Source organism: Helianthus annuus, chromosome 6 (genome assembly GCF_002127325.2).
Source record: "Helianthus annuus cultivar XRQ/B chromosome 6, HanXRQr2.0-SUNRISE, whole genome shotgun sequence".
NCBI classification, from domain to species: domain Eukaryota; kingdom Viridiplantae; phylum Streptophyta; class Magnoliopsida; order Asterales; family Asteraceae; genus Helianthus; species Helianthus annuus.
In genome coordinates, this window is record NC_035438.2 from 5,228,542 (window position 1) to 5,251,050 (window position 22,509).

Genomic DNA, 22,509 nt, shown 5'->3' on the forward strand with positions numbered 1-22,509 from the left:
TTAAAAGTATAATTCAAAGTTTAAGATTCTTTCTTAAATGTTTACATTTAGTCTTTTTAGCTAATATTTTTCACACAAACTGACCTTCTAATCTATTTTAATGTTTCTCCAAAGTTTTTATTAAAAAGTTTTCTTTTATAATACTTTGAAAATCATTTAAATTTTATGTTAAATTTTGTTATTTCTTGTAAACAACGGTTAAATCATTTCAATGATAAATAAACATGTTAATTTTCTTATTTTATTGTTATAAATATTTTTCAAGCAAGAATAAAATTATATATATATATATATATTTATATATATATATATATATATATATATATATATATATGGAACCCATTAAGTGGAAGTTACTGTTGAAATCAATATCATCCGTTCGATTATGCTGAGATTAAATCTGGGCCGTATAAACTCTTATTTTTAACCGCTGTTGACAGCAGTTCTGAGCAGCACCATCCCACGTTTGAGCAGTTTTTCTGTCCATGTTTCTACATAACTGAACCGAACAGCACCATCCCACGTTTGAGCAGTTTTTCTGTCCATGTTTTTGGCAGTTCAGCACCTAAAAAAATGGGTAGTGGTGGATTTAACTGCTCAGTTCCTAAAAAAAGGGGTAGTGGTGGTACCTGCTGCAGTTGTGTTCTATATAAAGAGAACTTGAGAAGCAGTCTTCAATCGTTCACTCATTTTTTGTCTGAAATAATCACAGCATGGATCACTCACCACCAAAGCCATCAGTTATGCCCAAAGACCAGCCTGCTGGACACTGTAACATGCAAATGAAGCAGGTTAACACATTTATTTCCATTGACTATTGTTTCTTTTTAAATACTAAATTTTAGTAAACTGCAGAAGCTTCGAAATGGTGCTGAAATAACCAAAAGCGACCAGTTCAGATCAGACAAGGTTCTTTCTATTCCATTTTAATCTGTGATTAATACGTACCATACTTTCTGAATTCGTATTCTTCTTGCAAGTGAAGAGGCACAATATGGCGAAACGCCTAACCTGCAAGTGAAGGTTAAATTCATTATATATACAAACATTTATGCAATAATACGAGGGTTATTGACTTCTTTTTTGTTTTACCTTTTTGTAAGAGAAAAATGCAATTTGCATCCATGTGGTATGTCCCAAACATCAACCTGAGCCCCTAAATTAAATTTTTGGTTTTTTGAGTCCCTGACCTTATGAATTGATAACACTTTGAGTCCCTGCCGTCAGTTTGACTGTTTGAGGCAGGGGTAAGACCGTCTTTTGACATATATTAATAACACTTTGCGTCCCTATGGTATGAGTGAAATATCAACCTGAGCCCCTAAATTCATTTTTTGCTTTTTTCTTAAGAAATCTAATAATTCAAATTAAATTAACTCTTTTATTTTTTTAAAAAATGCAATCTAATAATTAACTCTTTTTAAATAAATGCAATATAATAATTAAATGTATACTATATATAACAAATTATTAAAGCGTAAACTGTATATTAAATGTAAAGTTTTAATACATACAATACAGAGACAAAACGTCATACCAACTTCGTAGACTTGACGGAACTTACAGAGACTCGATAACAAAAGACCGTAACATACAATACAGAGACAAAACGTCAAAGATCCACAAGCAATTGTGGATCTTTACTGACGGGTGCACTTCGGAATGTAGCAGATATGAATGAATATAACCCAAGTGGTAGATATGAAATTCCAGAGCTCGCTAATTACATATCTGCCACTGGGGTTGTATTCATTCATATCAATCACTTCCTTATGTGCACCGCACCATCTTCTAGGAGGTTGTCAAGTGTTCTCGCCTTCGTAGTTGGTGTTTTGCGTATCTTTACGTCTGCAGCAATTCTGTACAACAAAACACATTCAAATGAGGAACACATTCAATCCAAAACTGACCCGATACAACAAAAACATTCAAACCAGCATCAAAACCAAAACACATTCAAATGAGGAACACATTCAATCCAAAACTGATCCGATACAACAAAACACATTCAAACCAGCATCAAAACCAAAACACATTCAAATGAGGAACACATGCAAACCAGAATCAAAACCAAAACACATTCAAACCTCTGTTTTGATACCCTAACACATTCAAACCAAAAATCAAAACCAAACCAAAACACATCAAACCCACATTCAAACCCACAAGAATCAAAACCAAAACACATTTAAACCCATATTCAAACCCTCTCTGTTTTGATACCGTAAACCCTAAACCCACAAGAATCAAAACCAAAACACATTCAAACCCACATTCAAACCCTTTGTTTTGATACCCTAAACCCTAAACCCACAAGAATCAAAACCCAAACACATTCAAACCCTCTGTTTTGATACCCTAAACCCTAAACCCACAAGAATCAAAACCTCTGTTGATACATCAAACCCAAAATCAACCCTCTGTTTTTTTCAAAATAAACCGCAAATCATCAAATGGAACCCAAAATCATCGAATGGAACCCAAAATTAAACCCAAAATCAACCCTCTGTTTTTTTTTCAAAATCAACCAAAAATCATCGAATGGAACCCAAAATCAAACACAGAATCAACCCTCTTTTTTTCACAATATAAACACATTCAAATCATCGAATCAAACCAAAAGTCAATATGAGGATGAAGATGAACCTGATCTGTTCGATGATGAAGATGTTCGATGAAGATGATGATGATGATCGATGAAGATGATGAAGAGATCTGTTGAAGATGATGATGATGTTCTTGAGAGTTGGGAGAGCTCGCTATTTGATGATGTGATGATAATGAAACTGGTGATAATAATGAAACTGGTAATGAAGTAATGAATTTATTAAGCTCGCTATTTAAGGGTTGGGGGTATTATGGACTTTTCACAAGCCTCAAACGGTCAAACTGACGGAACACTGACGGCAGGGACTCATACTGTTATTAATTTATAAAGTCAGGGACTCAAAAAACCAAAAATTTAATTTAGGGGCTCAGGTTGATGTTTGGGACATACCACAGGGACGCAAATTGCATTTTTCTCTTTTTGTAAGCTAAACCGATCCAGAAAAAGATCGATAGCGCTGCAGAACTAGAAATGGGACGAAGTCATCGACCTCTACAGTTCTGACAATGATGAAGAAGAAGATGAACTGGAAAACGATGAATGGATGAATGCTGATTGGGGTGACAATGATGACGTGGAGTCCTTCCTAAGATGCAGCAAAATCCGCCGTGTTTCAGCCACGAAACAGTTTTGAAGATTAACTTTTGGTTCCATTACATGTGTCTTGCTGTCATGTTTTTAGATACTACTTTTAACATGTTTTATCATGTCATCTGGATTTATTTGGTTCTGTTTAACATGTTGCTTGCTTTTAACATATTTTGAGATTTTTGTTTGCATCTTTTATACAACATGGTGATGCTCGGAAGGTCACATGTCATTGAGTGTTTTAACAAAATGACATATCATTAAGTGTTTTAACAAAACAGTCATTATAATATACCTTCTCAACGTAAGTTCGAACCATCTTTTCAATGTCTTCAACTATAGATTCAGGTTGTCCCTCTGCATAAGAAGTCCCTCATTGTATCAGACTCAGATGAAGCTTAAAATTAATCCAAACAATAAGGAGAAAGGTGGAGAAAAGTACCAACTGCAACTTTGGTCAATCCTGGTAAGTCGATTAAAGTTAAAGAGACAACTGGAAGAATAAGAAAATCATGATATGATGTCAGCATTGTGTGAGAAATAAAGAACAAGAGCAGCTATTTCTCTAAATATTGCAGTCACTACAAACATATCGTTGGGGGAATAGATGCTGAGCTGGATTGGAATTGGAGATATTTGTTTAGACTTCCCCGTGATTCTGTCTGTTTCATCTTGAATCTCCTTCCGTACCAAAGCTTTGTATGAAATCAAATATGTCAGTTAAAGTTCACATTATTGTCACTAGAAATTGGAATTATGTTTTCAGCTTTTATGCTAAAAGAGTTTAGTAGTAGCAGCCTACTTTTATTATTATTATTATTATTATTATTATTATTTTATTTATTATTATTATTTTTATTATTATTTATTATTATTATTATTATTATTATTATTATTATTATTATTATTATTGTTATTATTATTATTTTGCCACCACTAATTAAATCCAATAGATTTGGAATTTTGAAGTGAAAATACATCATTGGAGATTGTAACACATCACTAATTTATTATCATCTGACCTTTACTCCAGGGGGTTTAAATTGATCAACGGATTTTGCAGCGCCTAACACCGCTGCGGAACAAGCCATGTCAAACTTCGTCAGCCCTATAGAACTGGGACCCGTCTTAATGTTGTAGCCACCACTGCAAACATAGTGAGATCAAATGGCATATGTTATATAATAATTTATATGTTATATAATATATGGAATGCTTATGTTGTTAAAAATAAAAATTTAATATGGTGTTTTAAAACAACTCATAAATGTGGATGGTTTTTCAAAGTAACAAAAGTCACAAAATATGTGGAAGCTATTTTTCAGTAAATCAGTTTTTTTTTTTCAGTTTTATGTTACCTAAAAAAATGGCCATGTTCTCCGACTACAAAGCATTCTTATTTGCTCATCATTAGTGTTAGCAACCTCACATTAGTGTTAGCAACCGCATCAAGAGTGGGTAGTGCTCCAATTTTGCCCTCCAATCAAGAATAGCAAGCTTCTCCGACACCCGGTTGTTCTAACTATACACCTCATTAAAGATTGTGTTTAAAGACACTTGTAGTTGTCTTTTTAAGCTCCCCATTGAAAACCCACATGTCGTATCAAAGGACCAGGCCCAGCTGTTTAAGGCCTTTTAGCACAATATCTACAATCCAACTGAAGAAGTTACAAAACAGGTACCATTTTTTTATAAAGGGTTGGTTACTGAAATATTTAAATAACTCCTATATTTATGGTTCAACCACCCATGATCACCTAAATTTTTGGTAATCAAAACTTTGGTAGATATTGTGTAATTATTATGTTGAATTCATTTAAGCACCAATTAATCAAGTTCAACAATACAATCTACAGTTTCATTATTGCTAATCAACAGGTATGTTAAAATCTATATGCGTTATCTATTCGTCAATGGTGATTTAAACTACTATGCATCTTTTTTTTATCTTTAGTGTTGAACTTGTCTAAAGCAAAAGACGGATTGTAGGTTACCTGTCATGCGTGTTCCTTCTTACTGCTTTGTGATGTCCATTTGTTAGGGACTCTAATAGAGGTTAAAAAAAACCATTGTTTTGCCCTGCACCGTTAGCATAAAAGCCCTTAATAACAGCTTACCACTTATCAAATAAAGTTGCATTATTGAGTTACAAAGGCCACTATAACATCCCAACTTATTTGTTTATAAAAGAACTAAGGGGTTACACCCGAGCTACGGGGCGGGGAGACCCGATGGCAATCTTTATATCACTCATGAGTCATGACTAATTGTAAGCAAAATAATTATTTTTTTTATAAAAAAGACCCCAATTTTCCGCTTTAAGCCCTCAAAATAGTTGAGCCAGCCCTGCATCCATTTTCTTATACGGAAAACCTCTGTTTTCACACAAGATATGTTGAGAACACTCAATCCTTAATAAAAGCACTCTTTGCAGTTAGTTATCTTATATCCCTATCAGCTACCGTTCTACTCCCGTTCCAAAAACACAAACAAAAGAGCAAAACATCATGTTTCCATCTCCATGTTTATACTTTTCACACAAATATTAACCGTACGACAACCACTAAGAACCGATACTCAAAATCAAAGTCTTAATTCTGTTGTAAAACTGTGAAGTATTTATTTACTTTTTTAATGGCGAATGTCCCTCTATACCTATTCCTAAATTACATAAAACTAACCCTAATCTACCCCATGCCACTAACCGTACCTGAAGTATTTACTTATGCTAACATAAGAAAACTCAAATTTTTGATAAGTGTCGTTTTTGGAATAAAATACATTTCGTGTTCCGGATTTATATAAAAATCGGGCAGAGTTTCCCCTATTTTTAAGATGCCCCGACAACTAAAGTTGTCGTTATTTTATCAAAATTCAACAATTCAATCAACTCACGCTATAATATATATATATATATATATATATATATATATATATAGGGTGAGGTTCGGCTAGAAAGTCAAGTTTCCTAAAAAGTGTAAAAAGTCATAAAACACAATAATTTTAGGCATAAAACACACCTAAAACTCACAAATAATAGAATGAATATTACTAAAACACCATATTCAAACTCTAATAGTCCATAAAAACTTCAAACGCACCATCGTATAACTATGAATATAAAACACAAAATGCTAAACAACATAAAACACAATAATATTTGTCATTCTATAATCAGAGCCTTAACATCTAAAACACAACACAAAACCCACATACATGATGTTTTAGTAATCTTCATCATATTATTTGTGGGTTTTTGGTGTGTTTTATGGTTGACATTATGGTGTTTTATAACTTTTTACACTTTTTAGGAAATTTGGACTTTCTGGCCAACTCCTAGCCTATATATATATATATATATATATATATATATATAGGACAAAGATCCGTTAGGAACCACCCTTTATTGCGAGAACCGCGAGAACCAGTGTGAACACAAACAGTAATACCTAAAAAAATCTAAAAAACACCCAAAATTTTTTTTTATTTTTTTACTATTTTTATATAAAAATCGCTACTTTATTTGAACATAAAAAATAGTAAAAAAATAAAAAAAAATTTAGAATTTTTTTTTGATTTTTTAGAGTTTTTAGGTTTTTTGGGGGTTTAGTTTTTAGCATTTTAGCTTGGGGGGGGGGTTAGGTTTTTGGGGGGTGGGGGAGGGGGGTTTAGGTTTTGGGGGGGGGTTAGGTTTTTTTTTTTTGGGGGGGGGGGGGTGGGGGTTAGGTTTTTTTTAGGGTTTTTTTAGGTTTTTTTAGCTATTTTAGGTTGTGTTCACATTGGTTCTCGCGGTTCTCGCAATAAGGTGGTTCTCGCATGAACCTTACCCTATATATATATATATATATATATATATATATATATATATATATATATATATATATATATATATATATATATATATATATATATATATATATATAAGTTTCGTCAATTTCGCCAAAAATATAACAATTCACTAACGTATAAACTAGGGCACTATGGTTCGAGCTCGGTTCGCAAATACTAAATAAAATATAAACTAAAGTAATAATGATAACTCGCTACGCTAAAAACTTTACCGGGTCTTTCTTTGACTGTTGTTGACCCGAACCAAGGCTGAGTTGACCGGAACTCGAACCAAACCAGCATCTGACTTTGATCCGGAGTTGACTGAAGTTGACCAAACCAGCACCCGAACTGAAATATGACCCGTACTGTAGACCGAGACTCAAAACTGGACCGTATCACGACCCGAGCGAAAACTGAAACAAGTAGAACCATTAAATGAGTTAACCTTGAACCCAAATAGAGACCCGAACCTATAACGAAGCTACTTGATCCGAAACGAGACCCGAACCTGTAACGAAGCTACTTGACCCGAAACGAAGCCCGAACAACCCGCTGAAACGACACCCGAAACTGCTGATTTTGACCGGGTTAACTGTTGACCGTTCCTGAATCTGATCCGTAACACCCGAAGCCGTACCAAATAAAATTTGAAATCTGAATCTAAGCACTAGAACCAAATTTGAACTTGAAGGAAGCTCTGGCGGCGGCCACCACCGCCGTCGGGTGTCTTCACTGCCACCATCATCGTCACCAGTCATCAACAGCCAAACATCAATCTTAAAAAAAATAACAGAAACGGGGAGAGGGTTTTACCGGTGAACCTGTCGGAGGGAATTAAAGTCGTCGCCACCCCCCCCCCCCTCCGTGTGCTGTAGCCATGTCTGACGACCACCGCCATCATCATCGCCGGTAAGTTGGTCGCCGGCTCCTCCGGTACGTTTTACCCGAAAAACGGTTGTCGGAATCCATTGCCGCCGCCACTTGCTGCTTCTATTGCCGTGAAATAGGTGATCGGCCCCTCTCCTGTTCTCCGATCTCTCTCTCTCTCTCTCTCTCTCTCTCGCTTTGGACAGGGTAGCGGTGTGTGCGACGGGTTAAGATGAAGAGGGAGCTTGGGGTTGTGTGGGGTGACATGCTAGCAAGCACGGGACCCCTGTGGCCGGCCGGTAACCGGCACCGGTCGCCGATGATCGGACAAAGAAAGCAGAGGGGTGATAGGGGATGTCGGCTGGAGGTGTGTAGATGTTTTAGGGTTTTTAGAATGATAAAGAGTGAACACTGACTTATATTTTTAGGTTTATTAAATGGGCTTGGGCCCAAGGACTTCAAGCCCATCTCTCGTGTTTAAGCGGGTTAAGTTAATGTATTTCAATATTAACTTAATGAAATATATGGAAATACAATTGAAGTTATAATGATCTTATAATATACATCATGGGAAATATTTAAATTCAAGTTAGTTGTGTTTATAGGTTCATTCATGTATAATACATTAACTTAACCCGTCCACGGATGGGTATTAAACTAGCCATTAAAAGTTAATATGTCATTTTTGTAGTGTTTGGATAATGTGTTTTGAGAATGTGTTTCAGTGGTTTGAAAAGAAGAAAAAGAAAAGTTCTATGGTTATAATATTTTCAAATAGGAGATGGAAAAGAGGAAAAGGAGAACCAAACCGAAACACCATCAATATACATTATATTTGTTTGTTACGTTGTTAGCGTAAGCCGTCCAACGGACGGGTATTAAACTAGTTAATAATTGTTAGTAGCATGAGTTAAACACTTAAACAACTTAAACATAAAAATATATGGATTTGGCCTACTATTATAGCTTATCGGTTCAGTTTGGTTATTTTTCGGTTATTGAAAATAGTTATCCGGAAACGGAACCGGAATTTTGGTTATTGAAAATCCGAAAACCAAACTGTCGGTTTTTGTTTTGGTTCGGTTTTTTCGGTCCGGATTTTTTGACTATTTCGATTATGGTGAAAAATTTTGATCGCTATATTGAGGCTACTGGTATCATTATCTGGACAGTTTTGTAACTTGCATCATAAGTCGTTTTTTTTTTTGTTACAAAACTTGATTTCTTAATTAAACTTTGATAAGAGTTTTATGGCCTCAATAAGTTCCTGTTTTCTGCAAGATCAATCTAACTTTGATCCATTGTATTACAAAAAACCCATACGTAGCCTACCATCAACCATAAACCAACAACCTGATGAGTCAAGTGACGAAACTTGACCCGTCACCCAACCCAATCGATATTCAACCGATGATCACAGTTACTCTCTCCATGGTAAGTGAGTGAACAGTGTGGTGGCGCAAGGTACATCCCATGTTTGGATTGTGGATGGAGTTGTAAGATCGCGTTAGATAGTAAGAAATAAAAAAAAAAATCATAAATGTAACGAAAACAGGTTAAATCAAGATTTAATTCATGTCTTATGTGTTCATGAAACATGTTCTTTGGATCAAATATAGATTTAATTCATAGAGAGCTAATACATACTCTGCTCTTGTATTACCTTATGTCTTTGGTTTCTTTAAGTGTCGAAAGATAATAATGCATACGTTTGTAAGTGAAATCATTATTTGTATAATGTTTGTCATAAGCAACTATCATGATGCTATTAATTGTTAAACAAAAAATAACATAAATAAATCATTTCCATTTGTGTTATACAAAAGGTAGTAGAAAGCCAATGAGATGGGCCGGGCCCCGTGAGAATAAAAACAATTCAATTCCTGGACAACGAAGCCACTGCCATGTGGAAACCAAGTGGTTGTCCGTCACTATTTATATATCTTAGTTATGTAACTCATGATAAAAGCGGTGTATTCCTTAAAAAAGTGACTGTGGGTTCAAATCCTGTAAAAAGCAAGTACACTATGATTTTAGCCGTTCAATAAAAATAAAGAGTAAACTTCCGTTTTGCTCCCTGTGGTTTGATCATTTTAACGGTTTTGCTCCAATAGTTTAAAATTAGACATTTTCCTCCATGATCTTTCGAGTTTGTCACCAGTTTGCTCCCTAATTTTACGAGTTTGTCGCCAGTTTCCCCCCTGATGGAGTTAGAGGCTGGAAGCAAAATGAAGATAAGTTAAAAATATCATGGAGGAAAATGGCTATTTTTAAACTATAGGAGCAAAACCGTTAAAATGACCAAACCACGGGGAGCAAAACGGAAGTTTAATCAAAAAGAAAAGAAAAACATATACCGATCAGATTCTAGAACAGTTGATTGAACGTTTAAACCTTTATTCAAATACTCACGTATTCTAACCTCACAATTTGGGATGTATAACAAATTGAATTTCAAGTACTCGAATTAATTGAATCGAGTTATTCAAATACTTATGCATTCTGACCCGGTTATACCTGATCTGAATCAGTCAAAATCCATAACCAAGACCGAGTAAACTCGATCCCTTCCCCTCTCAAACCGGGTTTCATATCCGACCCATGTATTGCCATACTTAGATTTTGACCTTGTTAACCATACCCGTAAACTGTTTTGACAGGAACCGAGTATTACTTAATACCAGATTTGTGCACCACTATCAGGAAGCATGTAGCCCATGCACTTGTTTACCATCTTTCCAACTTTTATGAATTTGTTTTAGTTTATACTCCTTTGGTTATAAAAATATACTAGTATATTTGACAACAACCTTATTTATTGTATTACTTATTATTCCATATATTAATAACCAACTTATATGTGCATCATTAGTTGTATTTTTTGCTTAGTGAGTGTTTCAAAAAAAAACTTGATTTTTTTACTTTTTAACCCAAACTTTTCATAATTTACATTTTAACCCCTTTTCATTTTTTTACTTTTAACCCAAAGTTTTCCATCTTTTATAATTTAACACAACACTTTTTATTTACAACTTTCGTATCCCATGCTTTTTATCTTTCGCAAGTTTTTCGTTTTACGTTTCCTTCTAAATTTTGCGAGTTAACATATCGTAGCGTTCATGTGAGGCTCAACGTTTTTGCTCTATTTTTCATATTTGACAGACCCGTCGCAACGCGTCCATTTTTCCCATTTTGAAAAGTTCGCCGCAACGGGCGAGTCGTAGATCCACTAAGTTATTATTTTCTACGTTTTACGTTCCTGGTTAATTTCTTCGTATTAAGACACTGTAACGGATGTGTGTGGTTCAACGATTTTAGTCTGCTTTTCGTTCAGTGTAATTTTTACTATTTTATCTGTTTTATTTTTACGATGTTGAGAGTCGATGCGGTTGTGGCATTGGTGCTACTTGGCACGGTTTTACAAACGTTTTTAACCTATTAAATTTTTTACTAATTTTTTGTTTCGGTTTACCCCTATATTTCCTTTACTTAAAAACTATTTTTTACGTGCATATTTTATGTACGGGTATGTGTAAATATGATTTCTTCTACATTCCGACGTAAACTTTTTTTTATAGACGAGTCAGGTCAAATATAATACGTTTTCGTTTAAAGAAACCATTTTTACGTGCATATTTATATGTACGTTTTCGTATAAGTTCAAGTTGTTCTACGTTTCGACGTAAACGTTTTTGGGAAATGATTCAGGTCAAATATAATATGTTTTCGTATTTATTTTATGTACGTTTCGTAAAGTTTGTTTCGAACCGAGTGGAGCCAAATTATGGTTTTTTTTTCTCTTTTTTTTTCGAAAGCTCTAATTAATCCCTTTCGATTACATGTGCATATTTTCCTTCATACCTGTTACATTTTTATTGTATAAGTTGGGTCATATATAATACGTTATGATTGTTCGATATGAATTCCATTTACTTTACGTTTGATCCAATCACAATGCTTATACAGGTTACACTGCGTTCAACTGGATACGTCGAAATGTGTGTTTCCATATGGTTAATGTATAACGTTTGGACTAATCCATTCAATGTTTACGATGTATCCGCGCCGCAACGCGGGCGGGTCTTAACCCTAGTTGGTTATAAAAATGTAGTATATCAAACCCATTTTCGGGGAGGCTTGAACCCTTGACTTTAAGGGGAACAACATATTAACTCCAATAGTTTTGCCAATTGTACCCAACCCCCACCCAATTTAAACCCGGTTTTAGTTTTACAAAAATAAAAGCTAATTACTATAACTGTACAAATTGTCAGATTTCTTAATCTTTTTAAGATATCAAATTTATTTAACAACTTTTCATTAACTTTTTATGAGTTGAGGATTGTATTTGCCATTTTTCATCTGATTGAGTAGTTTCTTAACTTTGAATAAAGTAGCTGTGAATTACTAATATAAGGAAAAGACATTAATAAATTTAGTTTAAATAAATTTATTTAATTACAAATACAAGGAAAAGACATTAATACCCTTTGCATGTGAGGTGACTTAACCAAATCATCTAGCAGTGTTAGTGTTAAAGGTTGACCATGTATCAAAATATGAACATAAAGGTTGGTTTTTGACTATTTCATAGTGAAAGATACGAAGTGTACTTTGAGTATAACATAAAGGTTGATTTCTGCAAATTTATCTTTTAATTACTATAACAATACAAATTGTCAGATTGCTTAATCTTTTTAAGAGATCAAATTTATTTCACAACTTTTCTTTAACTTTTTATGAGTTGAGGATTGTATTCACTATTTTTCATCAGATTGAGTAGTTTCTTAAATTTGAATAAATTATTAATTATAAAAATTAAGGCCATGTCATAAGGGTATCCGGGGCACCAGCGGTAACCCCTTTCGGTGACCCAAGTCACCTAGCGGGAACACCGCCGCCGTTGGTGCGGGGAGGGGGTGCGGGGAGGGGGTGCGGGGAGGGGAATCGGGGAGAAGTCACCGCGTGAAGAGGGAGGAGATGGTGGGCCCATCTGTTATTTCAACCAATCAAAACATTTTTTTTTAATAAAAAAACAAGTCACCTAACAGGGGAGTGCCACCATCAAATTGGGGTGTGAGGGGAGTTTAAGAGAGGAGTTGACGTGGCATAACCTGATTCGGTGTGCGTAAGAGATGGGACTCCCCTCTTAGGGGAGTGCCTAGCTCACCCTAAGACCATATGTAATGGGGCTTTATAAGGGCATGAAAGATTTTGATAATGCCCTTACACCATTACTCATGGGCATTATAGGGGCATGAAGATTGAGGGGCATTTCTATAATAATGCCCAAAGAGAAGAAAAATAATGGAAAGTAATAAATGAAATGGGCATTAACCATTACACCTTTTTTAAAAGGGCATTATGATGATGATGTGGTGAAAAATGCCCCTTAGTGGGCATTAACCATTACCTATGGTCTAAGAAGAAAAACAAAAGTGAATGAACAAATGATGCACATGTACTACACAGATGTTTCCATAATATAATAGTTATGTTTAAGATTCATACCAAGTTCAACGTACATAACTCAACTTATGATCATGACAAAGACCTCTTCGATTATTTACAACGCACTAAACAGTCAATACCCAATGTTTTTTCCTTAATCATATGTATATAAATAATTCTACGCCTCTCGAAGACTCGAACTACAAACGTTCATGTAACCTACACATGTGTATGTTATTCATGTGAACCCCAGAGGCCAGAAGCCTTTATGTTGGTCACCCTTCAGTTTTTCTTCTCTGCGAACACGTCCAATAGCGAGAGAGCCTGCCAGTTTTCACGGCACATTATTAGTTACCGCATAAAAACACCAACATGTATTGGTGTGACTAATGATTAAAAACTAAAAAGCCTTACTTCTGGAATGTTGAGTTCGAGGCGGAACTTAGGGCCGTCGTAATGATGAAGAATCGGTCTGAACGAGTCCTCCTCTAATGGCTCGTACAGGCTCCTTGTGGTGACTCGCACCTGTAACCAACAACCACCCATATATCAATGACACATTATGTTATTTATTATAGAGTAAATTACGTTTTTGGCCCCTGTGGTTATATCAGTTTTACTATATTGGTCCAAAATAAGAATTTTTAACAGATTTGCCCCCGTGGTCCCTATAACTAACCATTTTGGCCCCTAAATCTAACCAAACCCTAACTCTGGTTAATTAATTGGCACATGACTTGCACATGATGGGCATATTAGTAATTTCCCCTCCCCCTCTTTAAAATTGATAAAACCACAGGGACCAAAATGTAATTTACTCTAAATAAATAAACTGATTTAACACATTCATCCCTGTTCTCCACTTTTTACAGATCTCATCATCTTCAACCATCATCATCATCATCATCATCATCATCATCCCCTCATCCTCCACTTTTTGCACTGCAAATCCAGATGAAGAACCATCATCATCATCATCATCCCCTCATCCGCAGCCCATGATCTTCGATTTCCCCCATTACATCTGGGATTGAACTCATATCATCTGATCTTCCGATTGCTTGTGCTTGTTGACTGTACTGCTCTGTTTCTTCTGTTATATGAGCGAATCGACTGATCATCATCATCCCCTCATCCCCTTTAAATTCCGATGCAACTGCAGTGGCGTATGAGCCTAACAAGCCGCTAGTCATTGAAGATGTGGAGGTTGGTCTCCGGCGACTCATGTGTTAGATCTTGTTCATCGCATGTGTTGGATCTTGATTTTTGAATTTGTTTCTGTTAACTGTTAATTTATTTTTTTATTGGATATTAATTTGTTCAAATGGGTATTTTGAATCTGGGATTATGATAAAAATTACAAATTTTACATCTCTATGATTTAATTTATTTAAGAGAAAAATGCCCGGATAGTCCCTGTGGTTTCGCCTTTTTTCACCTATAGTCCCCAACTTTCTAAAACTACCTGAATAGTCCCCAAGTTTTGCAATTTTGTTCTCGGATAATCCCTGGCTCGTAACTGGGTTAGTTTTTAATGTTAGATGGGTGTGAAATAACTATAATGCCCTTACTAATAAATTTTTTTAATTTTTAATATTAAAAGAAATATTTAAATAGGTCCCACTGTCATCATCTTCATCACCCCAAACCTTATCTCACCATTATCATCTTCTTTACCCAACCCACCTCCAATCTTACCCCATCATCAACTCAACCCAGTACATGCATATATAATTAAGAGACAATTTCAATTTAAAGCCTGCATACATACATCAGACAATTCAATTTAAAACCGAACACATACATACATTGAACCACCACTGTGGAAAATCTCCAAAACTTGAGGCGGTGGTGAGCATCAAACCGCCATGGAACCTGCAACCAAACTCTCCGCCACTGTCGCATTTCCTCCGCCACCGCCCCTGTTCACAATCTTCCGCCGCTCAATCCCGATCCACCCGCACCAGTGGGCCCATGTTTTTGATGAAAAAAGCCTATGATTTTTGGTTGTTTGATACATTCCTAATTCAGATTGTTTCTTGTTTGTACGACAGATCACCAAAAAATGCTTGCCTTCAATTTTGAGGTTGCAGTATCTTGAAGAATTGGTTTTAGAAGGATGCTGTGGGATCAATGATGAAAGTCTTGTATCTGTTAAACAAGGGTGGGCGTCGATGAAGGTATCAGTTCTTAAAAAACACAACCCGAATTTTCCTTTTATTTTGTAACTTTTCAAGAAGCTAAGCATTTGTATTTATTACAGACGTTGAATATGTCGTATTGGGAGAATGCTACTCAATCAAAAACATGGGCCCACTGGTGCGGGTGGATCGGGATTGAGCGGCGGAAGATTGTGAACAGGGGCGGTGGCGGAAGAAATGCGACAGTGGCGGAGAGTTTGGTTGCAGGTTCCATGGCGGTTTGATGCTCACCACCGCCTCAAGTTTTGGAGATTTTCCACAGTGGTGGTTCAATGTATGTATGTGTTCGGTTTTAAATTGAATTGTCTGATGTATGTATGCAGGCTTTAAATTGAAATTGTCTCTTAATTATATATGCATGTACTGGGTTGAGTTGATGATGGGGTAAGATTGGAGGTGGGTTGGGTAAAGAAGATGATAATGGTGAGATAAGGTTTGGGGTGATGAAGATGATGACAGTGGGACCTATTTAAATATTTCTTTTAATATTAAAAATTAAAAAAATTTATTAGTAAGGGCATTATAGTTATTTCACACCCATCTAACATTAAAAACTAACCCAGTTACGCGCCAGGGACTATCCGAGAACAAAATTGCAAAACTTGGGGACTATTCAGGTAGTTTTAGAAAGTTGGGGACTATAGGTGAAAAAAGGCGAAACCACAGGGACTATCCGGGCATTTTTCTCTTTATTTAATAATTTCAATTTTTGGTCTATGATGTTGAGTATCTGCTTGTTTTCTAAAAAAAAACATATTCAGTTGTTTTTTTTAATTATTTTTTGTGTTTTTATTGTATTTTCAAATTTGGGTTTGATTTCATATGGTGATTGTCAGGCATGTTTTAGGAAATGGTTTGGATTTTTTTGAACTTTACTAAATCTTGAAAAGTGTTGGTCAGTTTTTAGTCTGCCTTGTGATGCATTTTGTTTGACTGTTTAAAGAACCAAAAGTCAAATTAGACTTTCTTATAGCAGAAAAACGATTCGATTTCATGCTTTGTGATGCATTTTGTTTCTAGTTTTCAATATGTGGGGATGATGATGAAGAAGATCTGGGTTAGATTTAATTGAAGATCTAGGGATGATGATGGTTGAAGATGATGAAGATCTGGGTTAGATTTAATTGAAGATGAAGTTCTGGGGATGATGATGGTTGAAGATGATGAAGATCTTTAGATTTAATTGAAGATGAAGATCTGGGATGATGATGGTTGAAGATGATAATGAAGATCTGGGTTTTATTCATAAAAGGGGAGGGAAATTACAATTTTACTCATCATGTGCAAGTCATGTGCCAATTAATTAACCAGAGTTAGGGTTTGGTTAGATTTAGGGGGCAAAATGGTTAGTTATAGGGACCACGGGGGCAAATCTGTTAAAAATTCTTATTTTGGGCCAATATAGTAAAACTGATATAACCACAGGGGCCAAAAACGTAATTTACTCTTTATTATATTATATATATAATAATTACCAACTTTGGGTGAATAGTAACTATGACAACTTTGACATTTTTTTAGTTTCAATTACACAACTTATATTATAAATAATATTTATTTTTAACTCTATAGTTTATAACAATTACCAACTTACTTGAACACTAACTTTGACATTTTTTTATAATTAAGTTTCTATTATACACCTACTATAAATAATATACGTTTTTAATCCTATAATTTTGTTTTTTTTCTTATGATTTTCTATTGTGCGTTTTATTATAAAGACTAAATACGTTTGTACGTTAAATTTTTTTCTGTACATTTCGATATAAATTCTATTTTGACTATTTACCAACTAATAATAGTGCATAAAGGGAACGTACCTGAGCAGGAAAGGAGGATTCGCCTTGGTTTTTCTTATCCTCCCAAGCAGTGGGATCGATGTTTGTACCCCCAAAGCTGGCAGCCTGCACAAATTAACAACTCGGTGTTAGTTAAGGTGGGCCCCACTCATGCTTCTCCCGACAGACACCAAGATAGGTTCGCAGAATGTTTGAATCAGGCCGAGTTTAAACAAGCTTTATGAGCTTGTTTATCGAGTGAGCTCCGGTCCGAGCTTCACTTACTGAGCTCGACTTGGCTCGCGAGCCTATACGAGCATATTATTTATATAATTTTAATTAAAACTTTGAATATATAGTTATATTATTAAATATTTTATAAAATTTATAGCTAAAAAAATTATTGGATAATAATTATAAATATATATACACACACTAATTAATAAACAATAAGTGAGCCAAATTCAAACCGTGATCGAGTTGGAAAACTAATTAGGAGTCGAGCTCAAGTTTTAGAAATAGAGCTTAAAACGATCCTTAGCTCGAAAAACGTGCTCGGCTACCAAAAACGAAAAGCTTCTTGTATGTGAAATAAAACTGTATTTATTAGTAGTCTAATTAATATTACCTCAAAAACTCCATGAAGTTGGTGGGTTGAATAATTGTAGAGAAAAAGGGGTAAACCAGGCGTGATTTGCCTAACCGAGTCACGGTAACGCGGTGGTAAACCTGCCATACCATACCAATTCACACGTCACAATTAGACTTTAATTCACTCTTACTTTTTTAAGTTCAACACGTCACAATTAGACTTTAATTCACTCTTGCTTTTTTAAGTTATTTTCATTATATATCCAGTTTATTTAAATAACCATAACTTTCATCAATTGACCGATAACACTTCCAGTTTTCAATTTGTATCGCACCACTCTCAATTTTCAACTTATTTTCATCTCGCACTCTCAAACTAACTGAACCCTTACCTAGTTAACTTATTCAAATGCCATGTCATCAAACAAGTGCCATGTGAAATACCATGTCATAAAAAGAAACCACGTTAGATGACATGTTATCAGCCACATCACTAAATAAGTGCTACGTCAGAAAAAAAAAAAAAAAACGTCACGTCAGATCTCATGTCACCAAACAAAGTGTCACATAAGCAAAAACTAACTAGGTTAGGGTACGGTTAATTTGAGAGTGTCAGAGGAAAACAAGTTGAAAGTTGAGAGTGATGTGATACAAGTTGAAAGTATCATCAGTCAACTAGTACAAAGACGTAGTTAAAAAGTGTGTGAGTTATGCTAAAACTAAAAGTAAACGGTACCAAATTAGAAGGTGTGTGAGTTACCGAATAACTCCCGCTTGAGATTCTCTGGCATGGTATCATTGTTGCAGACAAAGATATAACCGCCAACCGTTTCATCTCTCGGCAAAGATTCTGACGGCGGTAGTGTCTTGAATCTCTTATCCACACTATTCTTCCCGCCGTCTTTTTCACTTTTACTAACGTTGTTATTACCACGATTCTTTTTGTTTTTCCCATGCTTACGTTTATCTTTATCATTCACAACTTTAACAACATTACTAACCTGATTAATATTCTGGTTAACATTCAAACCAGGGTTTAAATAAACCCCTTTATTAAACCCTCCATTAATCCCATAATCACCAACCGGGTTCGGACTACTTGACCCGATTACCCCAGAGGACCCGATCTTCCAACCAAAGTTGAACCCGTTGAAGTCCGGGTTTGACGGTCCGGAACTATTGTTTCCATTGGTGGTGGTGTTGTGGGCATTTCCTCCTACGCGAATGTCGAAATTCCGACGGTCTTTTTCGGGCCGTTTCGATACGTAAGAGGTGCTCCAGATGGAGTCGTTAAGAGAAAGATTTGAGAGATTGTTGGTTTGAACACGAAGCTCATCACTGAACTGCCGAAAGGATGATTGATAGTTGTTCTGCATGATGAAAAAAAGTTAGAAAATTATTTGAGTGTTTTTCTTTTTTGTTTCAAAGAAACCATTAGGTGAAAGATATATAGAAAGAGTGAGGAAATTTCTAGGAAATGTGTTGAAATTAAATGAGGTTTTTAAAGGAGTTTGAAAAATTATTATTATTTGCCAAATTAGATTTAAATAATCTACACTTTTTTTTTTCAATGATAATCTCAACTGTGTTTTTTTTTTTTTTTTCTGACAGTGGTCCAACCTTTATATTCTGTTTGTATAATAGTTTGTCGTTAAAAATAACTTAACAGAGTTAAGTTTTTTTTCCTGAATAACAAACTGATGTTTTAGAGCTTTTGATCAGAACGAGAGTACGAGACGATTGATGTAAAACTTACATTGAAACAGTGCGCCAAACAGCTTGATTTTTGTTAATTGGAAGTTTAAACAACCGAATTGAAGCACAATTTACATCATTTGTAGTAGGGATGAGCAAATTGGACCCGGTACCGAACCAGTACCGGTACCGAATTTACCGAACCGGATACATTTTCGGTACCGAATTTTGACATTTTCGGTACTGGTTCGGTACCGGTTCGGTACCGGTCCGGTACGGTACCGGTTCGGTACCGGTTTTTACCCTCAAATACCGGTACCGAACCGTACCGGGTATATTCGGTACCGGTACCCACTTTGGGGATTTTCAGTACCGGTACTTTCGGTTCCGGTACCGAGCTCATCCCTAATTTGTAACACTGTTTCGAGGTAAATCTTATATCAATCGACTCGTAACCTAATTTTGGTTAAAAGCCTAAAGCATTAGTTTGTAAGTCGAAAAAAACTTAACTCCATTAAGTTTTTTAATTGAGGACCCGTGGAGGCAAAATATTCGAAAGGTGGGAGTGTCAATTTGAATAAAAAATGGGACTACCAATGGCTAATAACGTCTCCTAGGGGTTATTAAAATCCAATTTCTCAAAAATTATTATTATTATTTTTATTTTTGTGGAAATTGAAGGAGATGATGACACAAAAACGCGTAGAGGTGGAAGAGAGACAAAGACTTGGTGAATCGGTGTTACGAAGACGTTTTCTTGAAAGGGACCAAAGCCTTAGTTTGGTTGTAAAATACATTGATGGTCCCTACAAGTTTATGGGTTGGTATAGTGTCTCTTTAACTTATATATGTTTAATAATTAATGTGTTAAGGATGATTAATCACACACATATAAAATAATGACAGGGTAACAAAGGTTAATCACTTTAATAAAAATGAACTTCTTGCCAAATTATGAAAAACAAAGTGTTTGGTTTCTCAAATTAAAAAAAAAAAAAAAAGGATATTACCTTACTTTTTCTTGCTTAAAGATCTTCAATAAAGATATGGTTTAGTCATTCACCTAGAAACATTAATATGGTAATAATGGGACATGTCTATACAAGATTCATATTCGGCTACGGTTTAAGAGATTTTGGGGAACGTGGTGGCGATAAATGGTTCTAGGACGTGGAAGAAATTAATTGGGGCCGTGATTCTAGTTACGGCGTGGAAAATTTGGAAAGCAAGAAATGAGAAAACATTCAATGAGCGGCATATTCACTTCAACCGAACAACGGATGTCATTAAAGAAACTTCTTTTCTTTGTTACGGGAAGTTCTAAATTTTGTAACCTTAAGTGGGATAGTGGGTCGATTTTAACATTTGTGATGTAATTTTGTAATTTCCGGTCCCAGTTTTTTGCTAACCCGTTTCCTATATTCTATATAGAAGTTTCGCCGTTAAAAAATGTAATATTTTGTGGATTTTGCTTGTTTGATGCACGTCCAATACTATCCATAAAGTTTTGATATGAAATATATAGTGACATGTTTTGAGATTTACAACTTAAGTTCAATTGATAGCGAGTTAGAATTCAAAATCCAACTCTAAATAAGCTTCCAGAAACAGAAATGTTGATTATCAAATGCAACAGGCAACTCAAAATTGGTTGGGAGCGAGGGCCAAGAACTAACTACTTCTATACCAAATAGGTTAGTTTTAAGTTTTAATAAAACCTATATTTAAGGGTGCAAATTATAAGTTTGGAATTAAAGGTGTTCACACGTAAACGCTTTTTTTTCGTTTTGTTCTCAATACTGTCTTCATCATTAAGAAAACTACAATTATGATTACATTTTAAATCTATATATGAGTTAGGTTCATTTGTTAAGAATTTTGATTACATTTTAAATCTATATATGAGTTAGGTTCATTTGTTAAGAACTCTCTTGACATTGAACTGTGTGAACTAATCTTAACCCTTGATTATCAATACATAAGTGTAAATCAATGGCCAGGATTTGATTAAGATTTGATGATGAAAATACACTAGTGTAGTTTACAATTTGATGATGTAAATCAATGGTTAAGATTTGTTCACTCACTTCACAAATAACTAGTGTTTATATATATATATTAATAATTCAAAGTTCGATCTATTGACAGGGGTTAATTATAACTCAGGAAATGTCAACCAACAGTCTCAACTTTAAACGTATTTTTCTTCGTGGATCTCGTAGTAACTGAAAATTAACACAGTTAATTTGTGTTGATGTAAAGAGCATATGTGGCTAACAAAGTCAACGTTTTGATGACGTAAATTACTTATGTGGCAAATAATTCAAAGTTTTGATGACATAGATTGCTTATGTGACAAACTTTTTTGCTAACGTGGATTGATTATGTGCTAGTCCACGTCAACAAAAACTAACTGAGTTAACTTTCAGTTAGTATAGGATCACCAATGAAAAATATGTTTAAATTTCAGACTGTCAACTAACATTTCCTGTGTTGGTATTGATCTCGATCAATAGATTAAAGTTGAGTGTTTAATTCCCGTCGGCATTTAAAAAATGAATAGTTCAAACAACTATTCCGAAAGCTCAATAACTTGGGTTTAATTCCTTTCTCTTCCTTGTCGAGAAAGGTGGGTAGAGGGGAGAATACGTTTTTCTGGTTGGGTGGTTGTTTGGTCCTTGCCATCGCTTTCCTTCGTTTGTTCGCATTAGAGTCAAATTAGGGTTGTATGGTGAGGGATAAGATGGTACGTCAAAACTAGGCATGGAGGAAGGTGTTAGAAGTGGAAGGGAAGCCGATGAGATTGCTAACATGTATGGTTGTCTAGCCGAGGTTCATCTTAGCGAGGATCCCGATGCATGAACTTAAACTACCTTTGGTGTCACGGAGTTCTCAG

The 22,509-nt window shown here is 35.1% G+C and overlaps 1 protein-coding gene and 1 long non-coding RNA gene across 3 annotated transcripts; both read right to left on the reverse strand.

The window, feature by feature from the left end:
• Positions 1-2,652: 2,652 nt before the first annotated feature.
• LOC110945174 lies at positions 2,653-8,257 on the reverse strand. 2 transcript variants are annotated; one of them, XR_002595080.2, is made up of 8 exons: positions 7,536-8,257; positions 7,258-7,440; positions 5,191-5,275; positions 4,626-4,843; positions 4,219-4,342; positions 3,639-3,891; positions 3,492-3,553; positions 2,653-2,786 (listed from the first exon to the last, which is right to left on the reverse strand). It is a non-coding gene; the product is annotated as an uncharacterized LOC110945174 (long non-coding RNA). The 2 variants fall into 2 exon arrangements; XR_004859950.1 differs by having other exon boundaries at positions 4,555-4,843.
• Positions 8,258-13,369: 5,112 nt separating this feature from the next.
• Positions 13,370-19,374, reverse strand: LOC110864449 (B2 protein). Its single transcript, XM_022113523.2, has 5 exons — positions 18,679-19,374; positions 17,956-18,056; positions 17,370-17,453; positions 13,760-13,870; positions 13,370-13,669 (listed from the first exon to the last, which is right to left on the reverse strand). The coding sequence occupies exons 1-5, from the start codon at positions 19,292-19,294 to the stop codon at positions 13,628-13,630; spliced, it is 954 nt and encodes a 317-aa protein (XP_021969215.1). The 5' UTR covers positions 19,295-19,374; the 3' UTR covers positions 13,370-13,627.
• Between the last annotated feature and the right edge of the window lie 3,135 nt (positions 19,375-22,509).

Coding starts and splice junctions, on each gene's coding strand:
- LOC110864449 (XM_022113523.2), bottom strand. CDS start 19,294: ATGCAGAACAACTATCAATCATCCTTTCGGCAGTTCAGTGATGAGCTT. Junction 18,057..18,678: donor TCTCAAGCGGGAGTTATTCG/GTAACTCACACA, acceptor ATGGTATGGCAG/GTTTACCACCGCGTTACCGT. Junction 17,454..17,955: donor AACTTCATGGAGTTTTTGAG/GTAATATTAATT, acceptor TAATTTGTGCAG/GCTGCCAGCTTTGGGGGTAC.